The sequence below is a fragment of the Buteo buteo genome, chromosome 4 (assembly GCF_964188355.1).
Source record: "Buteo buteo chromosome 4, bButBut1.hap1.1, whole genome shotgun sequence".
Lineage (NCBI taxonomy): Eukaryota > Metazoa > Chordata > Aves > Accipitriformes > Accipitridae > Buteo > Buteo buteo.
This window is the reverse complement of record NC_134174.1, coordinates 50,477,338-50,501,613: the sequence shown is the minus strand read 5'-3', so window position 1 is coordinate 50,501,613 and position 24,276 is coordinate 50,477,338. Positions and strand designations below refer to the sequence as shown.

General features: G+C 38.8%; 1 protein-coding gene across 12 annotated transcripts in view; it reads left to right on the top strand.

Annotated features, from left to right (window-relative positions):
• PANK1 (pantothenate kinase 1) overlaps positions 1-17,741 on the top strand; it is a 48,849-nt gene extending 31,108 nt beyond the window's left edge. For 10 of the 12 annotated variants that reach the window (XM_075026040.1, XM_075026041.1, XM_075026034.1 and 7 more), the window contains 5 exons: positions 7,389-7,642; positions 9,931-10,107; positions 10,510-10,633; positions 15,428-15,553; positions 16,206-17,741. In XM_075026040.1, the coding sequence (XP_074882141.1) occupies positions 7,389-7,642; positions 9,931-10,107; positions 10,510-10,633; positions 15,428-15,553; positions 16,206-16,265 (741 nt within the window). In that variant the 3' untranslated portion in view covers positions 16,266-17,741. The remainder of the gene's footprint in view (positions 1-7,388; positions 7,643-9,930; positions 10,108-10,509; positions 10,634-15,427; positions 15,554-16,205) is intronic. The other 2 variants (XM_075026033.1, XM_075026043.1) reach the window with 1 other exon arrangement.
• Positions 17,742-24,276: the final 6,535 nt, after the last annotated feature.

Sequence of the window (24,276 nt, the reverse complement as noted above, 5' to 3'; positions counted from 1 at the left end):
TTACTTAATAAGGAAGTTCCTGTCCCTTGCTCCTACAGCTGTGGAATTGAACTGGAAGTTACCTGATGGCTATAACAGCTAGGCATTTTTCTTCATAGCTTTGGCTTTAATCTGGCGTAAATATGCAATTTACAGCGAGGGACCAGTCTCTATCATCTCAGTTGCAATATAGTTGATGTAGCACTGGAAGCCATAGTTGAAGTTCGGGCTGTTTTGCTAGGTATTGTATGAAAATATGAGGTCACATAGCAAATTACTGGTGGACTTAGGCATGAAATCCCACATCTCTGCAGTGTTAGTTAACATTGTGTGCTGCAAGACTTGTAGGTAGTTTAAGAAAAACACTTTAGAGGCTCACTGGGGTGTTTTATAGCATAGAGCAATCAGTGAAGTGCACTCACACCTAAGTGTGCATTGGACATCTTCTAACAGCTGTCCAGTTCCACACCTTCCTTTATAGCAAGTATTTCTTGGCTCAAACTGTAATAATATCCATAGAGTACTACAGAAGCAAAATACTTTCCATTACATGAAGATCTGCTTGTTTAATCTCTCTCAAAGGGCTGAGTGTCCTGTGTACTGGCACTTAAATTGTCACACTTCATTAGCCACTGTAACAGCAGCTGGCTATCTCAGTGTGTTCTGCTGACTGTAAATTGACATTGGACAACAGCTTCAGGATTGCTTTCTCAAAGCATTGAAATGTCTGTTTCAAATATTTGATCACTCTAATGCACCTGTAGAAGTAGAGAACATATGCCAAGTCTAATATCCTGCTGTTGCAGGATTCAATATTGTGTAATGCCTTATATGGAGGAGGCTTTAAATGTTCCTGTTTCTGTAACTTAGAAGCAATGTCGAAAACCTCAAGTAGGTTTGTGAATGTTGTTAATTTCATCAAAAAATCTGGCTAAATTCTAGGAAAATTATGAAACTGATATAGGTAACATGCTTTTGTTCTGGCCCTTTATTTCCCTGTGTACATGCTTTTAAGTTATTTGTCTTTCATGGCATTTCTAAATGCTTACGGGACTTTCAGGATTGCATAGATTTGGGACAAAAGATCCAACATACTGCAACACAGCATTCAAATGCCAGAGAAGGAATCCTAAGATTACAACAGCTTTTTCTCCTTAAAATAGACAAGCAAAACCCCTGTTGTTACTTGCCTGTTCCAGTGTCTTACTTCTGATCCCTAAATGAGTTAAATAGCTTTGATCTAGACATCTCTGCTTTTTAAAATAAAATTGTGAGGCATCCTCTGTTTGTCTTAAGCCTGTATTCTGTGCCATAGAAAAGAACTAAATCTGCAAAGCTAGCTAGGTTTAGCTATCTGACCTCCCTCTCATGATCCACAGTGTTGGATAGGAGAAGACCTGGAGAAGTCTTCATGGACTGCTTGGTGACTGCCAGCAATAACGATAAGTAGCCTGGCAAATCATTTGATTCATTCTTAAGATCTGAATGCTTCCTCTAGAAGTAGGAAAACTGACTCTATTCATTAAACTAGACCACAGAAATAATTTTAGCAACCATATGGTTATACTTAAAATGTTTTGTTGAAGGGCATCAGTAAGTAATTCACTAAAAAGGACTGTTTCCAGGTTAGGGTGTTTCTTCTTGGTTTTGTTTTTTGTTTGGGTTTCCCTCTTCCCCACACCTTTCTGAATGACTGAAAATAAAGCCAGCCAGCCATAAAGACCAGTAACAGTGGTGTTAAGGCATGGATGAAACTGTCACCTAATTCTGATAATCCTTCCTCCTTTCCCCAACTATGTACTGTCACCTCACATATTCTGTAAATGTTCAAGTAATGTAATTTCTGTAAAAGTAAGGAGTACGTACCTGTGTGTACCAGTAATATAAATCTCTTCATACTCTGCGACTCCTCTGTGATACCACATGCACATTACTTGCACAGAATTATGCTGTTAATGTAATGAGGAATAAATTCTTAGGCTGTCACTCAGTTTTGTAAAGCAACTCAAATGTAAAGGATACATGGAGGATGAGGGAAGAAAGGACTATTCGTACTTTTGTCTAAAACCTGCTCTATTGCAAAATTCTTGTTGATTACAGTGGCTCAAAGGTGGGATTTTTGTATTCCTTTTCTGAACAGACACATACAGAACCTGATTTATCTTCATAGAAATTTTACTGCTGGCTGCAGTGGAAGCAGGGCCTGGGCCAAAACCCAGTCACTTAATAAAGAACATTTGGGGCAGGAAAGGAAGGAAATCTGTTACCAACACAAACTTAAACTCAGGCCTTGACCTTCCCCATAATATGTAAGAAAAAAGCTTTAAGAGTAAGCTTGCTGTTGGAGAGTGATTTCCTTGTGCCAGATATTAGCTGATTCTAATGCTTTACTTTGTGGTATGAACCGAATGCCTGTGGATGACTTCTAGACTGTATTTATCTTAAAACAAATAAACTCACTGTCCTGTGTTGTAGGATGAGTAAGCTGTGTAACTCTGGCTTAGTGTAAGACACTCAAAAATCTTGTTGCACCTCGCTTGCTTGAGGAGGCTGGACACTGCTGCTCAGGCCATAGGTGCTGGGCTGGAGCTGAAAGTGACATCCAGAGAATGGATGAAGTAACCATGGTACCTTCTGTTACCACCACTGCAAGAAGGTAGGAGATTCTTCAGAGGGAATGAGGAGCAGCCATGTGTATCTCTTCCCTGTCAAGAGAAGGAAGAGATCCTTACAGCTAGCTGGGCAAGAGGGCTGATCCTCTGCAGATGATCCCAGACAAGTGCTTTTTTTTTTTTGCCCAAAGCTGGTGCAGAGTCCGTCTTCTCTTCTGGCTCAGCAAATGTTGGGCTTACCCTTTATTTGCATTAGACTTTGTCTTGTTTGAATGCGAGTAGATATTTCTCAGCCTTAGGGTGTGGAACGAGCTGGTGGCAGTACCTCATCTGAGCTCAGAAAGAAACAGGGTTGGGGGTTGAGGTGAAGACAACCAAAATATAAAGGAAGCAAAGTATATCTTTATGAAAGTGGAGGAGAGGTAATGGGAGGGAGATGGAAGGAAAAGCTAGACCATAAGCTATTATAAGAAATAAAAACTGGAGCAATGCCCAGAAGGCATATGAAAGCCAGAGTGATATAGTAAATGAGGCTGCTGTAATTGGTAATTAAAAACGTGCAAGGCATTGTGTTCCTAACGGCTTCTTACAGAAAAAAAATTTGTATTTCTGATTGAAAGTCCAAGAGACAGATGAACTCGTAACTGCATCTAGTTTTGGACGTTCCTGTGCTCGCCAGAACTTGGTAACAGTGTGAAAATTCAAATTGGGTGAAAACTTTCATGAGCTGGAGCTTCATTGGAAAGATGTCTGCACACCAGTGTTGATCCATTAGGCTTCAACCCTGCAGCATATATGTCACAGCTGCCCTCAGCTCACTTCTAGAGGACTGGACTGTTTCATGTTTTCCTTGCACAGGTGGAAATATTTACTGTCCCGTAAAGAAACAAATGTTGACTGAAGTCTTTGACTTCTGTGCTTCTGTATTTCAAAGCAGCAAGTTGGTACCACTTTTTTTTTCCTTTTATACTGTCTGGTACGTGAATACAGCTAAAAATTGTTTGACATTATGCATATTATTTAAAAACAAAACAAACTTAAACTCGAACAGACAGTACCATTTTCCAGCACTTCCTCCAACTGTACAGTAAGACGTGGGATTTCATTCTCTTTAGAATAGCATCCATATGCAGTAACAACAGACCTTTTGTGTATCCTTGAAATCAGCTGGGTTTCAGGAGTTTGTTGCTAAGATGTCAACAGTCATGGGGAAGTGTTCACCACTTCCTTGCTGTGTTGCACCCGCTTGTAAACATGGTTAAAGTCCTGAGTCCCTCCTTTTGATGGTCCTGAAGAATTGCTTGAAGTCCAAAGTGTTTTGTTTCCTTGCCTTCCCTGGTCTTTAATAAACAGTCTGAAATAAAGAGGAATTTCTACAGTCTGGCTATAATGCAGAAAAATTTTTCTTTTAAAACATGTACATATGGTTTCCTTGTAACCATCATAAATTTTCCCTCCAGGGTCCTGTATGCTACTTTGTTCTGCAGTTCTTCCTCTCATAGCACAACTTTCTGACATAAAACTTTTCTAGAGAGGCACTGTGCTGAATATAGTTACAGGAGAGCAGAGCAGGATAAGTTGACCATTATGCTGTCTGCCCTCACATTAGGGATTGTAAAGGGCTGGAAAATATCTGCAAATGCATTTTGTAAAAAGTTGTAGGAAAAATGTCCAATTAAAATGTGCTTCTACACACAGCTCCTGTTTTTGTTTTGCATTTTTGCACATAAACTTAAGTTCCTGCAAGGAGAAAGTGGTTTGAACAGCTGAAAGATGAGGACAAGTAGAGTGTGGTAGGTCAGGTGATGGCACCAGAAAAAAAAAGTTTGCCTACTTATACATTAGTTATTGATGTTTACAGACACATCTATTTTGTGGTGCAGTTTTGCTACTTGAGTGTATGTGAGCAAAGAAATGAATAGAAAAAAGGCAGATTTCTATATGCAGGGAAAGGGACTGGGAATTGTGACCCTGGCTGTATCATGGTTTCTTGAACAGGACTGGATTACTACATTTCTTGCAACTGTCCCTAATTTGTGTTTAGTAACAAGAACAGTAGTGGCTCACAGGGCTGTTTGGAGCCTCAGAGGTCTGTCTGGTGGCTGCAGAGCTCGCAGTTCTCTGAATGAAGGCAGATTGACGTGGAATACTGATGCCAGTCTTGCTCCTTCCAAAAATGAAAGCCAGACTGCTGCAACAACACAGGAAAATAGTGTTTCAGTCTGCTATGAATATCAGACATGAAAGAAAGCAGTAATAGGGCTTTTCTGCTTACAGTCTATCAACTGTTAAATATAGCACAGAGCTATAAAAAGCAGAACGAATTCTAGTATGTCTTTTATATGTGGAGGGCTGGACCTAATAAAATTTGTACGCTTAGTGCTTGAAAAAGAAGCTTTGATTAGTTTCTTTTGTTCTATCCTTACAAAATTGGTGGGCTGACTGGTGAGTTTGTAGAAACAAGGATTTTGTTTGTGTGTTTGCACTGATGCCAGAAGCGTTATACTCTTAGATTTGTATTGCTTGCTTGTGTCTTGCAAGGTCTCTCGCTGATGCTTACCTATTTATAAAAGTGTAACATGGATAAGACAAAAGCAGCTTGTGGCTGGGTGCTTGGCTTATGGGAGAACAGAGGTTTTGACAGTAGGGGCCATAAATCTACTAATGACTTATCTCTGTATAGCAGGCTTCTGGTTCATAGCATGTTTGTGCATGCTGTATCTGTATTAGATTGTGTTTGGTCATGCTGCATCTAGCTTATACAGTACAATGAGGAAACCGAGACTGTACAGCACATAATCTAGAGAAAGATAATGGTTAGTATAGAATCTTTCCTTATTTTGACTAGCTATGTGCAACAGTAGTTGGGTTTTAACAAAACAAAAAAAAAATTCCTCTAACAAGTGATGACTTAGTGGGCTCCATAAAATGTCTATTGTGAGAAAGAGTGCATGAAGCATTTATTATGTTAATGCCTTGTATTGTATATCTCTTGATTGGAGCTTTTCCTCTCAGTCTAATAGCAAGAAATTGCTGAAATCCAAGATATTTGCAAAGTAGCCTTAAGCTTTTTGTAACATTTCTTTAAAAACCTTTTCTCCTGCTTTGTGTTTTTTCTTTTTATTTGCTGGCTAAATGGTTCAAGTCTTTTATGCTGCATTTCTGTAATTGTAATTTGTATAGCCATGTGGTAACCAAGAAAAAAATATGAAGGGATTGCAAAAGTTACAGGAAAAAATACTGAAATAAGAAGAAATTATCTCCACCTGTCTCTATTGTCCTATGAATAACTGGAACTATATTGAGGTCTTTGAGACTGCTGGTTTGGGGTTTTTTTTGGTCTAATTTCTTTTCTGTGGTTCCAGGATTTGAGGAGTAGCAAGTATAACAAAAGGGCAGACCCAAAGAGTAGAATGGCTTTCAGTTAAGGCAAGTTAGAGCTATGTACAAGTACAGAAAAAACTTAAGGGGAGAGATTTAAATAGCTCAAAAGAATGTAACCTATTGACCATGCCTGTTCCACAGAAATCTCTCTCCTCTTTATAGTGACTTAATATAGCTTCCAGAATTAAAAATAGGAGGTAGGTAGCCTCATAAATCTTCCTCATTAGCTGTTACAAAAACATCCTGCAATATGCAAATGTTTGAGAACCAGCCCTGTGCTGTATAACTCCCTTTTGTTCCTAATACACTATTGTTTTTCCTGCTAGAAAGTGGAATTAAGTAAGACCTACTTGGCAGGTGTGAGGATGCAAATGACCTCAGGGTTTGGACAGACAAGTTTACTATTTTTTCTCCCTCTTTTCTCCCTGGCACAAGTCTAAGCTCAATGTCATCTGGAAAGAAGACTTTCTACAGATTGTCACTGTATCCTATTTTGAGAAAGGGATGTGATTTCTTGTTTTAGTAAACAGAGTGCTATGGCAAGTAGACATGTCTGTTTAAGTACAGTCATGGGTGACCTGTGAGATCTCAGAGGGGAGTGTCCTTTCTAAGCTCTTATAATTGTTTTTCTGCCTTCTGTTACAGTTATATTTTTATGAACTTTTTGCTGGGGGCATGGGCCTGACAATAGTTTTGTTTAGGTTTTTTATATTGTTTTTCACCAAACATTGGGTATACCCTGTTTTTCATGAGGCATTTTAAAGTCCTTATGGTAATTTAAAGAAATAGTGCTCTCATATTACTGGTGACTTATACTAAAAAAAAAAATGCAAATCTTTTAAGCATAATCCACTGCATAGTTAATGCATATTAACATAAGCATGTGCACTTTGTAAGGCTTTAACTGTCTTGTTCTTTAACTGAAGTTTCTTGGATCTTAACGCTTCTGTTGAATATTTCATTAAACTGCTGGGAAATGTAGTTGGATGATGAGTTAAAGCACTTTGCATCCTGAGGAATGCTGCTGTGCAGGCGTGTGTCAGATACTGTCCAAAAGCTGCAAAATGCAGCTCCTCTTGGGATGGGGTTGAGAGGAAAGACATTTACTGCTTCAGAATACTGAGGGGCGGGAGAGGGAAATGTTTCCTGCTTGCAGAGCAGGGAATATGTCAAAGGCAGAGGAACTAAACAACATTACTGCGCAGTACATCACTGGTTTGGGAGGTACCTGTTGTCAGGCAGATAGCAAACTTTTCATTTCGGACTTCAGGCTTAGACAGGTCTTTGTACTGTTTAAATAGCATAATGTGTTACTAGTAAAGTGATCAAAGTGCTTCAGCGGAGCCTTTTGTCCTTCTTAGTGTTATATTATACTAGGAAATGTTTGTTTATTAATTTCTTGTTGTTTTCCAGATTGCTGATCTACAACTCCATAAACTGGATGAATTGGACTGTTTGATTCAGGGCCTCCTTTATGTTGATTCTGTTGGTTTCAATGGCCAACCAGAGTGCTATTATTTTGAAAATCCTACAGATCCTGAACAGTGCCAGAAAAAGCCTTATTGCCTTGATAATCCATATCCTATGCTGCTGGTTAACATAGGCTCAGGGGTCAGCATCCTAGCTGTGTATTCTAAGGACAACTATAAGAGAGTCACAGGATCCAGGTAAAATTAATTCTATGTTCTTTTAATTCTATTTTCTTTTCTCCTTAATAATTGAACAGATAGAACCAGACAGCGTGACTAGTAGGTGCAGCCCCAAATTGTGCTTGTCTTCCCATTTCTTTTAAAAGCCCACCAGTAGCAAGGCTGGAAATATCCTAGGATTCCTTCAGAGACAGTATCTACATCAGGGAAATCATTGACCCATTCAACTTTAGAGTTGCCTTAGTCTCTTCTTGGTGTTCTTACTTGCTTCCTGTCTCTTGCTGTGAATTACCAAAATAAAGCTGTTCTAGTAAATGAATCTTCTCTCCCCTCCTTTGATCCCCCAGAACAGTCAGAGCAGTGAAATAAAAATGCTTGGGCTAAACAAAAAACTCTTGCTTAGTAGTTAGGATGTGTCCAGGATATAGGAAAACTTTGTAGAATTACTTGCTACGACTGGATTTTGGCAGAGGAATCTCACTGGATATCTTGTTTCCTTACTGATTGCACTAGTCTTTGGACCATGCTGGTAAATTAAGGAATGCCAGCGTGTAAAGACTAGAATCTGATTGTCTGTATTCTTATTTTGTCCTCAGTGTGATTTCAGCCTGGGTCATCCAGTGCTCTCTGAAATGATTTGTAGGGTATAGCTGGGTTGAAATGGTCTCTGGCCCATGTTCAGTAAGAGATTTAGATGCAAGTGCTCTGTTTAGGAATTCAGGAGTTCAGTAGTGTAGATGCAGAATTTTGTTCTCAAGACCAAAAAAACAGCCTAAGGCACATTTAAGCTTACTCTGTAAATGTGGCAACAGTGCTTATTTATAGGAAACCACTTTAGTTACAAATGTGTCCATCCAGACTAGTAGTAAAACTACTAATAAATCTGTCCCACTTTTTCCTCTTACATGCAAACTAAATTGGGATCCTTCATTTTTGGTAATACTGTAACCTTAAACCCAAACAAACCACCAAAACAGAAACCTAAAAAAAAAACCTGTTTCCAAAACAACAACCAAAGAAGCTTTTTGGTTTTGCTATAGTCCCTTCCAAAGCTGCATTCTGTTCTTCAGCGCATGGTACATATTAATAAAGTTTCTCCTGTATACTGCACATGACTGCATATGTGTCTTCTGTTGCCTTGTCTAGGGCCTATCTTTGCCACAAGGGTAGCCATGAGCCATTTGTCTGTATACAATACAGATGAACACAAGTTGAATGGAAGAGGTATTGGTTTTCTTGTAATTCTGGTTGTTTTTCAAGCATAGCTCTTGATACCTGTAGATGTGCTTCTGATCATCCTCTCCACTATGAAAGGAAAAACATGACTGCAGTGGGTTGCTGACTTGTTGTAGATGATGAAATCAATACTGTCTGGTGGCTGGTGTGCAGGGAGGGCTTGCTACTGTTCAGATACTGAATATATTGTAGTGCTACTAGATGCGTTCTGAAAAACTTGCCTAATAATCCGAAAGCACTGATTGAGTGGTGTTCCCGTGTGACCTCCTGTGCTTCTTTGTGAAGTGCAAGTGAGGTGTCTCACCGATCCTCTTGTTTACAGTGCCTCCAGTCAGTGTGCGTGCAATCAGTGCAAATAAGCTAACTTTCTCAAGGGTTAAGAAAGAATGAGGAAGGATGTAGAGGTTAGTAAGTTGGAGTTCATGTCTGTTAAGACTGAAGAGTCCAAAGTAAATTTTAATGAGATGAGTTAGCAACCTGTTATGCACAATCAAATACTCCCTGCTAAATTTATGTAGTCAGTAAATATTGTACTCGAACCTGTGCAAGATATTAAAGTGACTGCTCCTTGCTCAGAGCTCTTTGGAGGGCTGAGACATTCGGGGCTTTCTTTGAACGGGAACCAACCAGACTGCTTCCTGCCACTGGCTAGGGGGGCAGGATCTGTCTTGGATGCCTGCCCCTGCAGGGTTTTTTAGCTTTGATCGCTGTTTATTCTTTCATCACTGACTTAAGTGATCTGTTGGCTAATTATTCTCACACAAGAAAAATTTGCTAGAGTGCTACAAATAGCAAACTGACGTCTGCAGTGTTGGATTGGACCTTGTTCTCAGCTAACCCTTTATTTAGCATCGTTTCTCCTATTTAAATGTTAAGGACTTAAGAGTAGTTCAGTTAAAATCACACTGGATGACATTTGTGTTAAATAGAAACTCAATTTAGGGTGTCTTCACAAGGGAGCAGTTGCAAGATGCAGTTGGTAGCTGTGTAGACCATGTTGAAAACACAAGTCAAGAGCTGTGGTAAAAGCTGGTTCAAGGTGCTGGTCTGAAGGAACTGTGCTTTTCTAGTCTTGGAGGAGGAACATTCCTGGGCCTGTGCTGCCTACTGACTGGCTGCGAGACGTTTGAAGAAGCACTAGAAATGGCTGCGAAAGGAGACAGCACTAATGTGGATAAGCTGGTGAAAGATATTTACGGAGGAGACTATGAGCGATTTGGCCTTCAAGGGTCTGCTGTAGCCTCAAGGTACATGTTAATTGAGCTGGTTTTAAGGAGTTCTTTGGAAAACTTACTGTGCATGCTGAACTGAGTGCGTAATCCCTGGACTATGCACGATGTACATGTGGAAATGTCACTCTGAATGTATCATGTGGTTTGTCCTTAGATCTCTCACTTACTTGCTTTTTTTTTTTAAACAGGTATAAGCAATGCTTGATGTAGTTTGCTTCCATTTAAATTACAGTTATTTTAGAAGAAGTGTCTTTGCTTATTGGTCTGCCTTTCTAATGAGATACCTTTTCACATTTCAAATCTGTCTCAAATCAATGGATATCAAATCCAAGCAAAGCTTATTAAATGGTATAATTTCTAAGGGCTTTTAGCATTCCTAAATAACTCATATTAAAAGGAATAATCTTCCTCACACAGCTTTGGTCATATGATGAGTAAAGAAAAGAGAGATTCCATCAGTAAAGAGGACTTGGCCAGAGCTACTTTGGTCACCATCACCAACAACATAGGTTCTATTGCTCGCATGTGTGCATTGAACGAGGTAAGATAGCATATTTACTATGAGCTTAAAACCTTTAGAAACAACATAGTAAGATTATCAGAATACAAAAGTGTAAATTGCTGGTATAGTAGGTGTGTAACTGACCCTGGTAAATATGCGTATATTTAATGTGGTGTCCTAACTCTTGTGATTTGTGTTATGTGTGCTTTGATGAAAAGTATAAGGTACCTTGAGCTTCAAAGGTAGGTAAGAGGGGAGAAGAGCTGACTGTAAAGATCTCCTTGAACTATTGATGCCTAGAGCTGTTCAGTTGCTCTCAAGCTGTAATACATAGATATTAGCACCTTTGTAATCCAAATTAATACTCTCAATTACCTTGTGGTTATTAATAGATCTTACTATTCCATGACAGATTATTTTTTTTAACAGTATTTTGTTTGGCTTGTTTCCATAGCATGATGGGTTTGAATTGCATATTGGGTTAAATGCTTTGATAGATATAAGATCCCTTGCATTGGATCAGAAAGAAGAAAAATATAGTACCTTATCCTGCTTCAAACCTATCAGCTGCTTGTTACGTTGTTTTCTTTAGGCATGATAACTATGGATGGATTGTTCCATTCAAACACCTTTCCAGGTTCCAGCAGTTTAAAAATAAATAAGTAAATAAATAAAAAAACCAAACCCAAACATTTAGGCACTTGTTTTGAGCTGCAAATTGCACCCTTTACCATTAAGTGGTAACTAATCTTTTATCTGCTCTCAATGAATTTATCTAATCTTTTTTTAATACATAGATGTTTTTAGCTCCACAGCATTCTGTGGTTAGAAGGAAGTGCTCCTTTTTTATTTTTTTAATCAACAACACACCCACACAGCCCACAAAAATCCCAACAGAATACCCCAAACCCAAAAAACTCACCAAATTGCCATCTGATTCCTTTATTGGATCCTATCTAGCTTTTTGCTATATGAGAAATAGCAAATAATTCATCACTAGTGCTTTTGGTGGGTTTTGGTTTGGGTTTTAAAAAACCTCTATGACATCTCCCTCTTGGTCTTTCCAAGACAGAATGTCCTAATACTTAATCTCCTCTCCTACGGAAGACACTCTGTGTCTCTTTTCCACTGTTTCATTTTGTCTTATCTCTTTATGATTCTAATTTTGAGATTGAATGGTCAGATCTTCATGCAGTATTGAGAGTGTGGTTGCACAATGAATTTATGTGATGGCATATTGATAAATTTTGTGTTCTGAGTTCCTTTACTAATAGTTCCCAACATTTTATTTTTATGAGCATGGAGCTCATATTTTTAAGAAACCATGCACAGTTCCTCCACAGTCTTTCTTGAGTGGTGGTGGCTAATTTGGGGCCTATCATTGTGTCTGAATACTGAAGTCTGTCTGTCTCTTCCCCCTTCCATTTGTGTCATTTCACTTTTTTAATTTAAACTTCATCTGCCATTTTATTTGTCAGTTGCTGGGTGTAAGTCTCTTCAGGATTGTTATGCTGTTCATTTTTTATTCTGACTCTCCTGAATAACTTTGTATGCCAATAAATGTTATGTTTGTTGCTAATATCCCTCTCTAGAGCACTTTGAAAATATGTTGAACAGCACAAGTCTTAGTGTATGCCCCTATCAAATGCCACTGATAACCTCCCTTCATCGTGAAAAGTGGCTACAGACATTTTTTTTTTGGCAATTTGACTTTCTCAGTCGGGATGATTCTCTTTCAGTGTTCTCTCTGCTTTCAGCTTCTTTACAGTGTTGCCTTGTGGCATGGAGTTCAAGCAGCATTGTACAGGGCTATCAAAGCATGGAGAGTTGCAGCAGGGAACCACATGCGATGCATTCAGAGGAGGAAATAGGCTACTAATGAAACTAATGCTTCTGAGTCGTTGTGAAAAAGTTCCTAACATCTTTATTTTGTGGGCAAGCTTACTTTAAAAACTGGACATGATCCCAGAATTTTGTGGAGGAATGTGGATTGATGTGTAAAGTATTCTTCATTTCACAGACAATGTCAAAGTAGAATTTCTCCAACACTTGAACTAAATTATTTTGTAGCTTTTTAGAGAATGAAAACTTCATTTAGTAGCTTTACATACTATTAAAAAAAAATTCAAACATGATATATCATTGCAAGTAAACTCATCTCCAGATAGCTTGCTCTCAGGGGAAAAAAAGTAATGCTGTTGTTCTGCTAAAGAATCTAGACACCTAAATTGCCTTTGGGAGATACGGCTCTGACTCACCAAGTTTGATGAATGAAATGCCTAAATAAGAGCTTAAAAAACAGTTGAATATGATATATTCTTTTGTGGAGTTTGTGTGTATTAGGTTAGGGTTATGGTGAAGCTCACTTTTAGGTTCTTTGACAAAATCAGTTTATGCCCTGAAGCATGAGTTTTGATAAGTGGGGGTTTTGGGTTGGTTTTTTTTTTTTTTTCAATGATTGCAGCTTTAATATTGTGTTGAAAATGACTTGCATATGTGCAGGAAAAAATGAGGCTGGGGAATAAATGAAATATTCTGTCTGCAGAACTTCAAAGTGAAGTTTGCTTGCACAAAGTTGGCAGTGGGGTAGAAAAATTCCATAGTCTGGAACCATTTGGCTACACATCATTTGAAACAGTCTGTCCTAGGCACAGCAGAACTGCATAAAGGAAACCAGTCTCTGTGGTTTATACTTTTCTTACTAGCAGAACATGTAAGTTGCATCTGAATGAGGCTTCTTGCAAAAATATGTGCAGGCTTTTTATTGCATCTTTGATATTGATTCCCCTATTCAATTATATTGGCAAATATGTGTATATACTATATTGAAGCTATACTATAGCTTTCTACTGCAGGATAGTTGAACAATTTAGCAAGACCCCACAGAGTGAAAGAGTGCATGTCTTTTCCAGGATGTTGTAATTTGGTTAGCTTAAGTAAGCATTTCATCACCATTCCTTCATTGGTTTAAGACTTCTGTCTTTCAGCTTTGAATATTTTAGCAGTGAACAATTTAAAAGTAAATTAGCAAGACTCTCTTAAGAGATAAAAGTAGTATTTCTTAATTTTCTGACTCCTGAAAAATGCTAAAGCTGTTTTTAGTTCAGTTCAAAAAATCTAGGAAACTTTACATCTTTAACATAATTTTTAACCTTGTCAAGTCAAGGAATGTTGGAAAATAAAATTGATATGAAATTTGCATGTTGATATACACTCTGCTATTCTAGTAGATACGACTAGTATTTTTAGATTTAAAATTTTCAGTAATTTTCATATTTGGTGTTAGGTACTGCTTGCTTGAATTTCTGGTAACAGTAGCTTCGTGTGTATATTCAGAAAAAAATAATGTCATGAAGATGAAATTCAAATGTAGATTATAATCAATTTGATGGTATTGCACTACAGGAAATTAATTAGTTACATGTTTGTCTATCCTTTGTCAGAAATTACTTCAGAGACGAAACTGCCTTGTCAGAGGATGCAAAGTGCTCTTGCCCATGTTTAATAGCAGCCTTTTGAAATTTGAGAAGTTCTTATTTTCAGCCACATAAGTTCCTAGGAATGAGTATGAATGCATGCTGATGTGACTGCAGAGTGTAAGGTTATAGATTACTATGAACCTGAATTGTTTAAATAAAGTTTGTCTTGATGCGTTTGGTTTGAGGACAGTCAGACATGTAACTCAGTCATCAGAGACTGGATAAATGAATTATTGCATCTGCGTATCAGCACTCTGCAGTACTGAGTATTCAAGTGAGGATGTTCTCTGTGGTATGTCATATGCATGGTACTGGACATGACAAAACTGCGGTCTGTAGCAAAGTAATTGCTGCAGAACCAAGTGTTGGGCTTTATAGGGCTGTATGTATCTAGTAGAGTTAATACTTGGTAATTCTAGCCTCTATGCAGATTTTTGCTGGTACTTTTCAGCAGAGAACTCTTGAAGATATATTTCTAGGGCTCCTTCAAGGCTCCTGTAAAAGCTTATGTCTCCAGGATCTGGCCTCCTACTGAATCTTCTAGACCAATTCTAGTGTATGGTGAACATCATATGGTACACCAATTCAAAATGCAGGTGCATTTTTGTGCATAATGGGCAAAACTGAACTTGGTAAGATAGTTATGGGCATTGTTTAAGCACCAGAACTGTTGCTTACATGCACTGATGTGCACACAAGTAAGGATAGTGTGTGGCTTTCTCACTGACAGCATAGTGCTGATTGTTCAAAAAACTTAAGCTTCTGTGTGAACACTGAGTTCAAGTGAGCTTTGAAACAAAGGAATGCAGTACATGTTAAGTATCATCTTAGCCATGTTTTGCTTGCTGCTTGAAAATGGAACCACAGTCCAGATAATAGATAATGAAAGATGCTTCTTCCCATCTCTAACATAATCCTTCTCAGATACCCTTCAGAGGTTCTCAATCTGGATTGAATAATCATAGTGATTTCTGTGAAGTTGCTTCATTTAACAAGCAGGGGGAAAAGATGTCTTCAGTGCTGCCATGTCATATACAATTAAAAAAAACCCAAAAACTAAAACACACATAATCCTGTTCATGTTGGGAAGGTCCTGGACTTTTAAGCAAATAGTCACCATCTGTGACATCAGCCTCTCACTTTCTTTGGAATAAAACTTTTTTTTTTTTTTCCTTGCAACATCTCTACTTAGCAGTCAGTAGCTGCAATTATTTTCTTGACTCTTGAGTCTGGAGAATTTAACTGTAACCCAAAATTCCCACTTAACTTCATAGTGGAGGCAGAAGTACATGTTGAATGGGGCAAATAATGAAGCTGAATATAATTTTTGGTGGTCTGCTTTTTGATTTTACAGAACATCGACAAGGTGGTATTTGTTGGCAACTTTCTCAGAATTAATATGATTTCTATGAAGGTGCTAGCATATGCTATGGATTATTGGTCCAAGGGACAGCTGAAAGCTCTGTTTTTGGAACATGAGGTAAGGAAATACATGTTGAACTTTTATTTGTAAGTATAAAAATCTTGTGGTTCTTGACTTGGTGAAGCTAAAAGGGAGAATTTCAATGCCATTGCTTTGAAGTGAATGCACAAATGAAGTTCTGCATAAACATGATTTAATTACGAATTCATTTGAGAATACCCATTGTTAACTCCCTGACTTGATCACTAATCTTGGGGTATTTGTTGCTAAACATTGCACATCTCTTGTTTTTGCTTTCTGACCCTAGTACCAACAATGTTCATTTGCGTGGTCTGGTATATAAACCTCAACTAGAATTAATTTTTGTAAGCATAATTTTGAGGTGACTGTCAGATGGATGTGTTCATAATGGAAACTGCCCTGCCTCAATACAGCATCATTATAGTAGTTCTGTAATTTCTTCTTTTCTGACAATTTTGAGAACTGTGTAAGATTTCTCCTGGTATTAAGGCCCTTTCTTGGACCTAAACAAGATCATATTAAATCATAATTCAGATACAGCAAATACTTGGCACAGCAGGGCTGATCTTATAAGAAAGGTCTTTTAATTGCCTTAACAGAACCAAAGACTTTATGTGTTCATGCTTGTCTTATTTTGGAATTTGATTGGTTTTTTGGTTTTTTTTTTTTGCTTTTGACTTGTTTAAAGGGTTATTTTGGAGCTGTTGGGGCTCTTTTAGAATTGCTTAAAATGACAGATGATCAGTGATGAAGCTGTCTGAAGAGATTCCTACTGCAGATGCTGCTGGATAAGAGTGAGAGCCACTACAAGGATGGAAATGAAGCCATTATGGTAGTTCTACCTGCTGGATTTGTAAATAACTTAAAATCCTTTTAGCTGATCTTTAACTTCTGGGTTTTGAGCTTATACTTCAGAATTCATACTGGGAATAACAAAAGATTTTTTTTTTCTGTACACTGTATTTTTTAGGGGAAAAATGTGCAAAGTGGCCAAACATACAGATTTTATGGATTTATTTTAAAAAGTGGATACTGTTTAATGTAGGACCTGTGATATGAGGCATCTGCTTTTCTTCTGGGGTTTACTGATTAGTGTGGTAATTTTAACTTCATTTAGTAATCACTCTAGGAGATTTTTTTATCTTATTTTCATGACGTTTCATGATTTGTTCTTGGTTTCAAATGAAACTACAAAGCTGATGCATTTTACTGTGAAAACTAGTCATTGATTTTTTGCCTTTCCTTTCCTCATTAGATGAGACACTTTATTTAACATCCCCCTGCTCCCCCCCCCCCCAAAAAAAAAAAACAACAAACAACTTTACAAGCTTTCTGTGACTACACGGGTTTCTTGGCAAGGCTGTGAGAAAACTTGGCGAGGGCAGGGAGTTTAAGATTGTAATTTTTCAGTAGTCATGACTTGCAACAGGAACAGACTGCTAACTGGTTTTGCAGGACTAATTCTCCTCTATATTAAAAATTTTAAACAAGATGTGAACTAAAATTTTAATTACTGGTTTGACACTAAAATGAAATCCTGTTTCTGTTGAAAATATCTATATGAAGAGTTCTGTAGTACAGATGTTATTTATATGGTACATACTTGGCATTAGATGACAAAGGGAGGAGATTTGTTTTCACTTATTTGAAGACTTTTCTGTAGTCTGCAATTTTTAACTTAATCTTAATCAAAAACAATTGGTAACTGCATTATTTCAAAGCCCAATTTCTAAAATTAAAAAAATATCAACTAATGTATTTTCTGGTTTTAAGCTAAATGTTGACTTTCCCTCCAGGACACTAAGGTTTGAATGTTTATTCAAATACAGTATTTTCTACCTTTTTTTGATTTGTGGACCTTTCCAGATTTTTTTTTTCCTCAGTTGAATTGAGACCCCTTTGAAATGTATGAACTTAGGTTGCTGCATAGCATGTATAAACTTGCTTTTCTTAGACACCATGAGGGCTCACAAATCAGAGGCTGAAAACCAGTCCATAAATTTTGTCTTGCAAAACTGTATGTGATGTCACATAATGTAAAGGGCTTATCAGGGGGACAGTATAAAATTCAGACACATGTATTATCCAATATATTTTTGGAAGGGGGTTTATTTCACTTTTTTATTAGTCATTAATTTCCATATCTCCCAAATGTTGAAATAAATTCATATTAACTGAAGTGTTAACTTGTCTGATGGAAATAAAGACCACTACTGTTTTGACAGTTTTAATGTATCTGTGGAGTTAATTTTGTAAAATCAATTATATGAAATACATAGCACTGTTTTGAGACACTTGACTAGTTATTTCAGAGAGTCATAGAATCATTTAGGTTGGAAAAGACCTTTAAGATCATCTAGTCCAACCGTCAAGCATGCCCACGAAACCATGTTCTGAAGTGCCTTGTCTATGCGCTTTTTGAATACCTCCAGGGATGGTGACTCAACCACTTCCCTGGGCAGCCTGTTCCAATGCCCGACAACCCTTTCAGTAAAGAAATTTTTCCTAATATCCAATCTAAACCTCCCCTGGTGCAACTTGAGGCCATTTCCTCTCGTCCTACCTCCAGCCACCTGACAGAAGAGACCAGCACCCACCTCACTACACCCTCCTCTCAGGTAGTTGTACAGAGCAATAAGGTCTCCCCTCAGCCTCCTCTTCTCCAGACTAAACAGCCCCAGCTCCCTCAGCTGCTCCTCATAAGACTTGTGCTCCAGGCCCCTCACCAGCTTTGTTGCCCTTCTCTGGACATGTTCCAGCACCTCAAATGCCTTTCCTGCAGTGAGGGGCCCAAAACTGAACACAGCACTCGAGGTGCGGCCTCACCAGTGCCAAATACAGGGGGACGATCACCTCCCTGCTTCTGCTGGCCACGCTATTTCTGATGCAGGCCAGGATGCCGTTGGCCTTCGTGGCCACCTGGGCACACTGCCGGTTCATGTTCAGCCGGCTGTCAACCAGCACCCCCAGGTCTTTCTCTGCTGGGCAGCTTTCCAGCCACTCTTCCCCAAGCCCGTAGCGCTGCATGGGGTTGTTGTGACCCAAGTGCAGGACCCGGCACTTGGCCTTGTTGAACCTCATACAACTGGCCTCAGCCCATTGATCCAGCCTGTCCAGATCCCTCTGTAGAGCCTTCCTACCCTCGAGCAGATCAACCCTCCCTCCCAACTTGGTGTCATCTGCAAACTTGCTGAGGGTGCACTCGATCCCCTCGTCCAGGTCATTGATAAAGACATTTAACAGAACTGGCCCCAGTACTGAGCCCTGGAGAACACCACTTGTGACCTGCTGCCAACTGGGTTTAACTCCATTCACCACAACCCTCTGGGCTCGTCCATCCAGCCAGTTTTTCACCCAGCGAAGAGTACACTTGTCCAAACCATGAGCCGCCCGCTTCTCAAGGAGTATGCCATGAGAGACAGCGTCAAAGGCCTTGCTGAAGGTAGACAACATCCACAGACTTCCCCTCATCCACTAGGTGGGTCACCTGGTCATATCATTTCCATGATAATTCTTTGGTTCTTGACTTTTTTTACTCTTTGTTACATTGCTTGGTCTTTGAAGTTTTTTGCCTGCTTGAAGTTGACTTTTTCATAGACTATAAACAACAACATGAGACAATTAGAATGTAGTTGATATTTCATGTAATATAAAGCTCGAGATAAATGAGGGTATTTTTGCTCAGTGCCTCTAATTGTTCATGAACAAAATGGAACTTTCATTAAGGTTATTTGCTAAGTTTTGCCTGCAACTAAAGATTGGTTTGTATGTTGTTTTTTTTTAAGGAAGACTTCAGTATGTTAAGAGGTACCTGCAGTTCTTATGTTAAACAGTAGAGGGAAGCATAACATCGTCACTATTAATGTGTTTTGCTAAAGCGGTGGAGCTCGGGGCAATTTGTGGGCTTGGTTTGTTTCAGAGAAAGATTCCATCATTTTCTCCCTGGTCAATTTTTGAAGGGAATTTGATATGGGAATATCTATCACTTAGGTGTTCTTGCATTCTAAGTATTTATAGTTATGTGAAGAAAGAATATAATGTTAAGTAAACAAATATGAAATAGCACTTATTTTAAGATTAAAATCCTCTAGTCCTCAAAAAAAAAAAAAAAACAACAACCCTAGCAAGTCATTTGGGGGAAAAAAATATATATATACACATATATATTTTTTTATATATATATATATGGACTATTCGAGACACATAAATTGAAGCTGTGTGGTTGAAGAAGGAAAACACAATTCTGGTAGCCCTAATGTTAGCAGTAAGATTCCAGGGATTGCCAGGTAAGTTGATCACAGCAGTTCTAAGAGAAGCCCAAAATAAAATTATAACTTCAAAATGCTGTTTTGAAATTTAAAATGATTAATAGGTAAGTTGCTGTAGTTAAGTCTGGAAAAAAAATACTCTGAAGTGTGTACTACGCAAATGAGTACATTTGGTTTGGAAAAATATTAGCAAACTAAATTTATAGGATAGAGAGTTATGAGAAGTCACAAAGTAGGAGAAATTGGTGTAAGAGGAAAATGGTATTGTAAGTTAAGTTCTTCCTTTCCTGAGGGAGAAAAGCCTACTGCAAAAGTATTTCTTTGTTATATTGAAATCTACGTTTTACTTTTTTTTTTTTTTTTTTCCTTCTTCCCCACCAGCACCATCCTATGAATCTGGTAGTACTGTAATTTGTTTCTTTACCTTTAGGCTTTGCCTGCCTTCACTAGTCCCAACTTTTCTTTTCTTCCCATGTACCTCCTTCATAATTAAGGTAACAGACAAATGATAGTGTGATTGATTTCTAGCACAGTTCCAATATTTTTGCTATAAGGGAGCACTTTGGGGCTGTTCTAAGAGCATCACTGTTGTCTTGAATTTTTCTAATTGTGTTTTGTATCCAGTTGCTGTCTACAGTCAACTGGTGGGAGGGTTCTTTTCCCTACTTCATCATCCAGAGGTATCTAAAGAGTCTGAAAACAGTCTTACTCGACTACATAGATGAACCTCTACTATAACTGGTGCAAGCTGGAAATTTGAGCAAGCAAAGCTCTGTTGCACCACGATGACAGAGTTGTACTGAGAACCTAGAAATACCCAGATCCTTGGATCTTTTTGTTTTGGGAATGGTGATGGTGAAGGAGCAGACTTCCCTAAGAAAGATCAGTGAGTTTGCAGATTTAGTATGTGTTCAAAACACTTGTTGCTGTATAAATTGATGAGAACTCTTTAACAAGCTAGCTTCTCTTTCTGAAACATGTTAAGGTAATTATTAAGGTAAGTTGGAGCAGAATGAGTGAGATTCCTTGCCCTCAGTTGTGATGGTTTGTGCCAAGGTCTGCTTCTTTTGCACTCGAACATTTGTTCTTGTTGAAACACATTCTACTCTCCTCATTCTCTCCCCGCTGCTGAGAAACCCAATTTTTAATGGTTTTGACAAAAAGTCTACATCCCGTAGGAAGAAGGGTCTATGTTTTAAAGCTAAGGTTTTGGCCTAAGTTATTGGGGACAAGTTGCTGATGCTGGCTGGAGAGTGAGAGCTGACTACAATAGAGTATTTACTTGATCAGATTTGATAAAGCATGGGGTGCAGTACAAGAGTCTGACTTCTAGGACAAGTGGGGTGTTTGCAGTGCATTCCAACCTCAGCAAAGCTGTCCTGGTGTTTCACTGTTATCAGTGCTTATGTTCCCATTTGACTGTCATAAGATACTTGCAAGTGATTTTTGGCAGGACACAGCAGAATTTTAGAAATGGGAAAACCATATGGGGTTGAACTGGTGACAAAATAAACATACATGATTGTTTCCAGTCGGATGACTTCTACTGGGATCTGTTTTTAAAGTACAAGGTGTCTTTGAATTTGGGATTAAATGAAATACAGGCTCTGAAAAAGATCACGGTCCGTTTGTGTCTTGCTACCTCTTAGTACCTGGGAGGTAGAGGACATCTGATCTTTAGGATGTCCTGGAAAATAAATGCTTGTTTAAACCTTAAAACTGAATCCAGTTTCTTATTCTTTAAGTATTACTGGTGCTGGTTGGAACTCACTAGTTGCATGATTATTAGTGTGCTTGGAGAAAAAGAGATAGATGTGCAATAAGAGTCTGTTCTTCAAACCTCCTCCTACCAGCTCCCCCCAGAAAATCCCAACAAAAAGAAGCAAAATAAAAATTGTGGTTCTGATTGTAAAAGTTAGGAGAACCTATTGGCTGCCTTGGGAATTAAGATTCACCTCAAGCAAGAGAAGGTACTGGCACTTGGAGAGATGGAAGAGAAATGAGTAAGAAAAGCGGAGGCTCAGGAAGGGAAGCTTCTGAGCCTGGGAAAGGGACACAGCAGCAGCATCTTTAGCGGTTTCTGGGGAGTGACATGAACAAGGTGGGAAGGGCACTGCAGGGTAAGCAAGAAACTAGCTCTTTGTTAGTACAACCAGTGAGAGATGGGTGGCAGAGGTGGGGAGGTCAGGTTAGACAAAATGGCAGGCAGTGTGTTATCCTAATTCAGAGGTGAAGGAAGGGTGCAGCTGAGTGATTGTGAGCTAAAGCAGTTAATGGTGACTACTTGGGTCGAGCATCCCTGTGTGAAGGACCCAGCGACCTGTGCTGAAGCATTGGGTCTCTAGATGCAGATGTGCTCTCTAGTGCAGGCAATAGCCTGGTCTCAAACATTGCTTGTCTCGGTACGTGAGACACACAGTAGGGGATGTACTGGCCTCCGGATGATTTTTTTTTTTAATTTTTTTTTACATCAAAACCAGTTCTATCATATTGGCAGAAGCACAGCTCTCTTCTGCTGGCCTCCAGCAATTTGCTCTGTTGTGCGCAGCTGTGCAAAGCAGCTGGCTGCAGCAAGGGGTCAGCAGCCTCCTGCAGCTTCCCCCGAGGTAAACCCCAAGCTGCTTACAAATGGCAGGGTGGTGCAGCCAGCAGAGACCCCAGAGCAGAGTGCTTTGGTCCTGCATGTTTTATTTCTAAACATTGTAGATGCAACTACGAAGCACCAAGGTAAAGGTATGATTTAAGGCATCGGAGGGGGGCAAACAGCCTGAAATGGCATCATGTTGTACTTAAACAGCAATGTGTCACTCCCTGTTAAGTGGTTTTGCTTATTTTGTTGTGGTGATCAGGGCACTTCCAGCTTCAGAAGTGTCTTTCCAAGTTGACAACTTCACTGTTTTCCAGCTTTTTGGATGGATGACCCATCCATCTCTCCGCAAACTTAAAAGTTTGAGCAACTCTTAACATTGTGTCTAGTACAAAGCAGAAGTTACCCTTTAACAAGTGTAATGATGTACCAAAGCAGCCTTGACAGTGTGTGTACAGAGTTGAGTTTACCCGTTACAGAGATTTCCACTTATGCACATCCATGAGGACATGGCCTTGGCTAACCATGTTACCACTTTCTCATGTAACATGTTAGAATTTTTTTTTTTCCCCCAAGTGGCATACTTTTTTGGTTTAAATTCTTTTGTGAGAGGAACTTTCACTTGTGAGGGAATGCATATTCTCTGCTGCCTTGAAAGTATTGAGGAAAAATGCTTCGAGCAAGACAGAGCCTCATCAAGAACAGCTACTGGTTTGATAATGCAGAAGATTGTCGCAACAGAGACATCAGTGCTTCAAACAACAGGGTGGTCTGGCCACTGGTATGTTGAGACTTGGCTGGGGGTTTTTGTTGCTGTTGTTGGGAATTTTTGCAGGGTTCATATGTGTTAGCCAATTGCACAAAATAAAATAGCTGTTCTCAGCTTTTAGGAGTTGAGTTCCCAAAGCTAGGTCTGGGTGGAAGTGGGGATGTCTGTGCCGGTATTGATGAGGAAGTTAATGCCTCAAGCCCCTAGGAAAAACGTGCTGATCAAAATATTCTTTCCTACAAGCATTTATAACAGTTGCATCAGTTGGGAGACTGCAGTCAAAGTATTCTTGTGTAAAACAGTAAATCACTACCAACTGGCAGATGTAATACGGTGTTGAGATAGTATTTTTATCTACTCTACTGAATCTGCCTCCTCTGTCCTCCCACTGGCATTACCCCATCGACATCCTGATTGTCTGCATACCCTTAGCCCAGCATGCAATGGAGGCAGCACAGTAAATGTGGTCTGTGAACATCTGTTTTGTGAAATGCAGTAGTATAGTGCGGGCAATGCAAATGAAGCTATGAGAAGCTTCTCCTCTGCAGAGGTTGCATAGGCTTCACCTGAAGATTGAAATAAACAGTTATTGAGTTGATTTGAACAGTGAGAATGTTCCCTTATGTTTGAAAATTATTTTTACTCTTTTTATGTTTTTAAAAATGAAGTGTAAAATAATACATATTAGTTCAAAAAACTAAACAAACAAATGAATTTTCCATTTTCAAATCTGGCTGGCTAAATGAATCACAAATTGCTGAATGTACTTAAAAGAAATTTTAGTTCCTTTTGGCAGAATTGTTTTGTTTTTTTGTCAACCTCACCCCTAGTGTTATTTGAATAAGTAAACAAATACATGCTGTTCCTATGTTCTAAGCATGGAGCATGCTGTTACCCAGCTAGCATTCAGCATATTGCACTTGGCTACAAAAGGCTGTGCACAAAAAAATCCAGAAATACTTACAAGATAAGCCAAAACCACTCCCAAATTTCCCAGTGTTTTAGTCATTTCTTTTTTTAGCTTAGAAAGTACGTTATCTCTTCTCTTCAAATATAGGAGGTTTGAAGTCTTCCCGCCAACAGATTTGCCTGTGCAGTGTGACAGCTCCCTATGTATCACTGGTTTGCCCCTTCT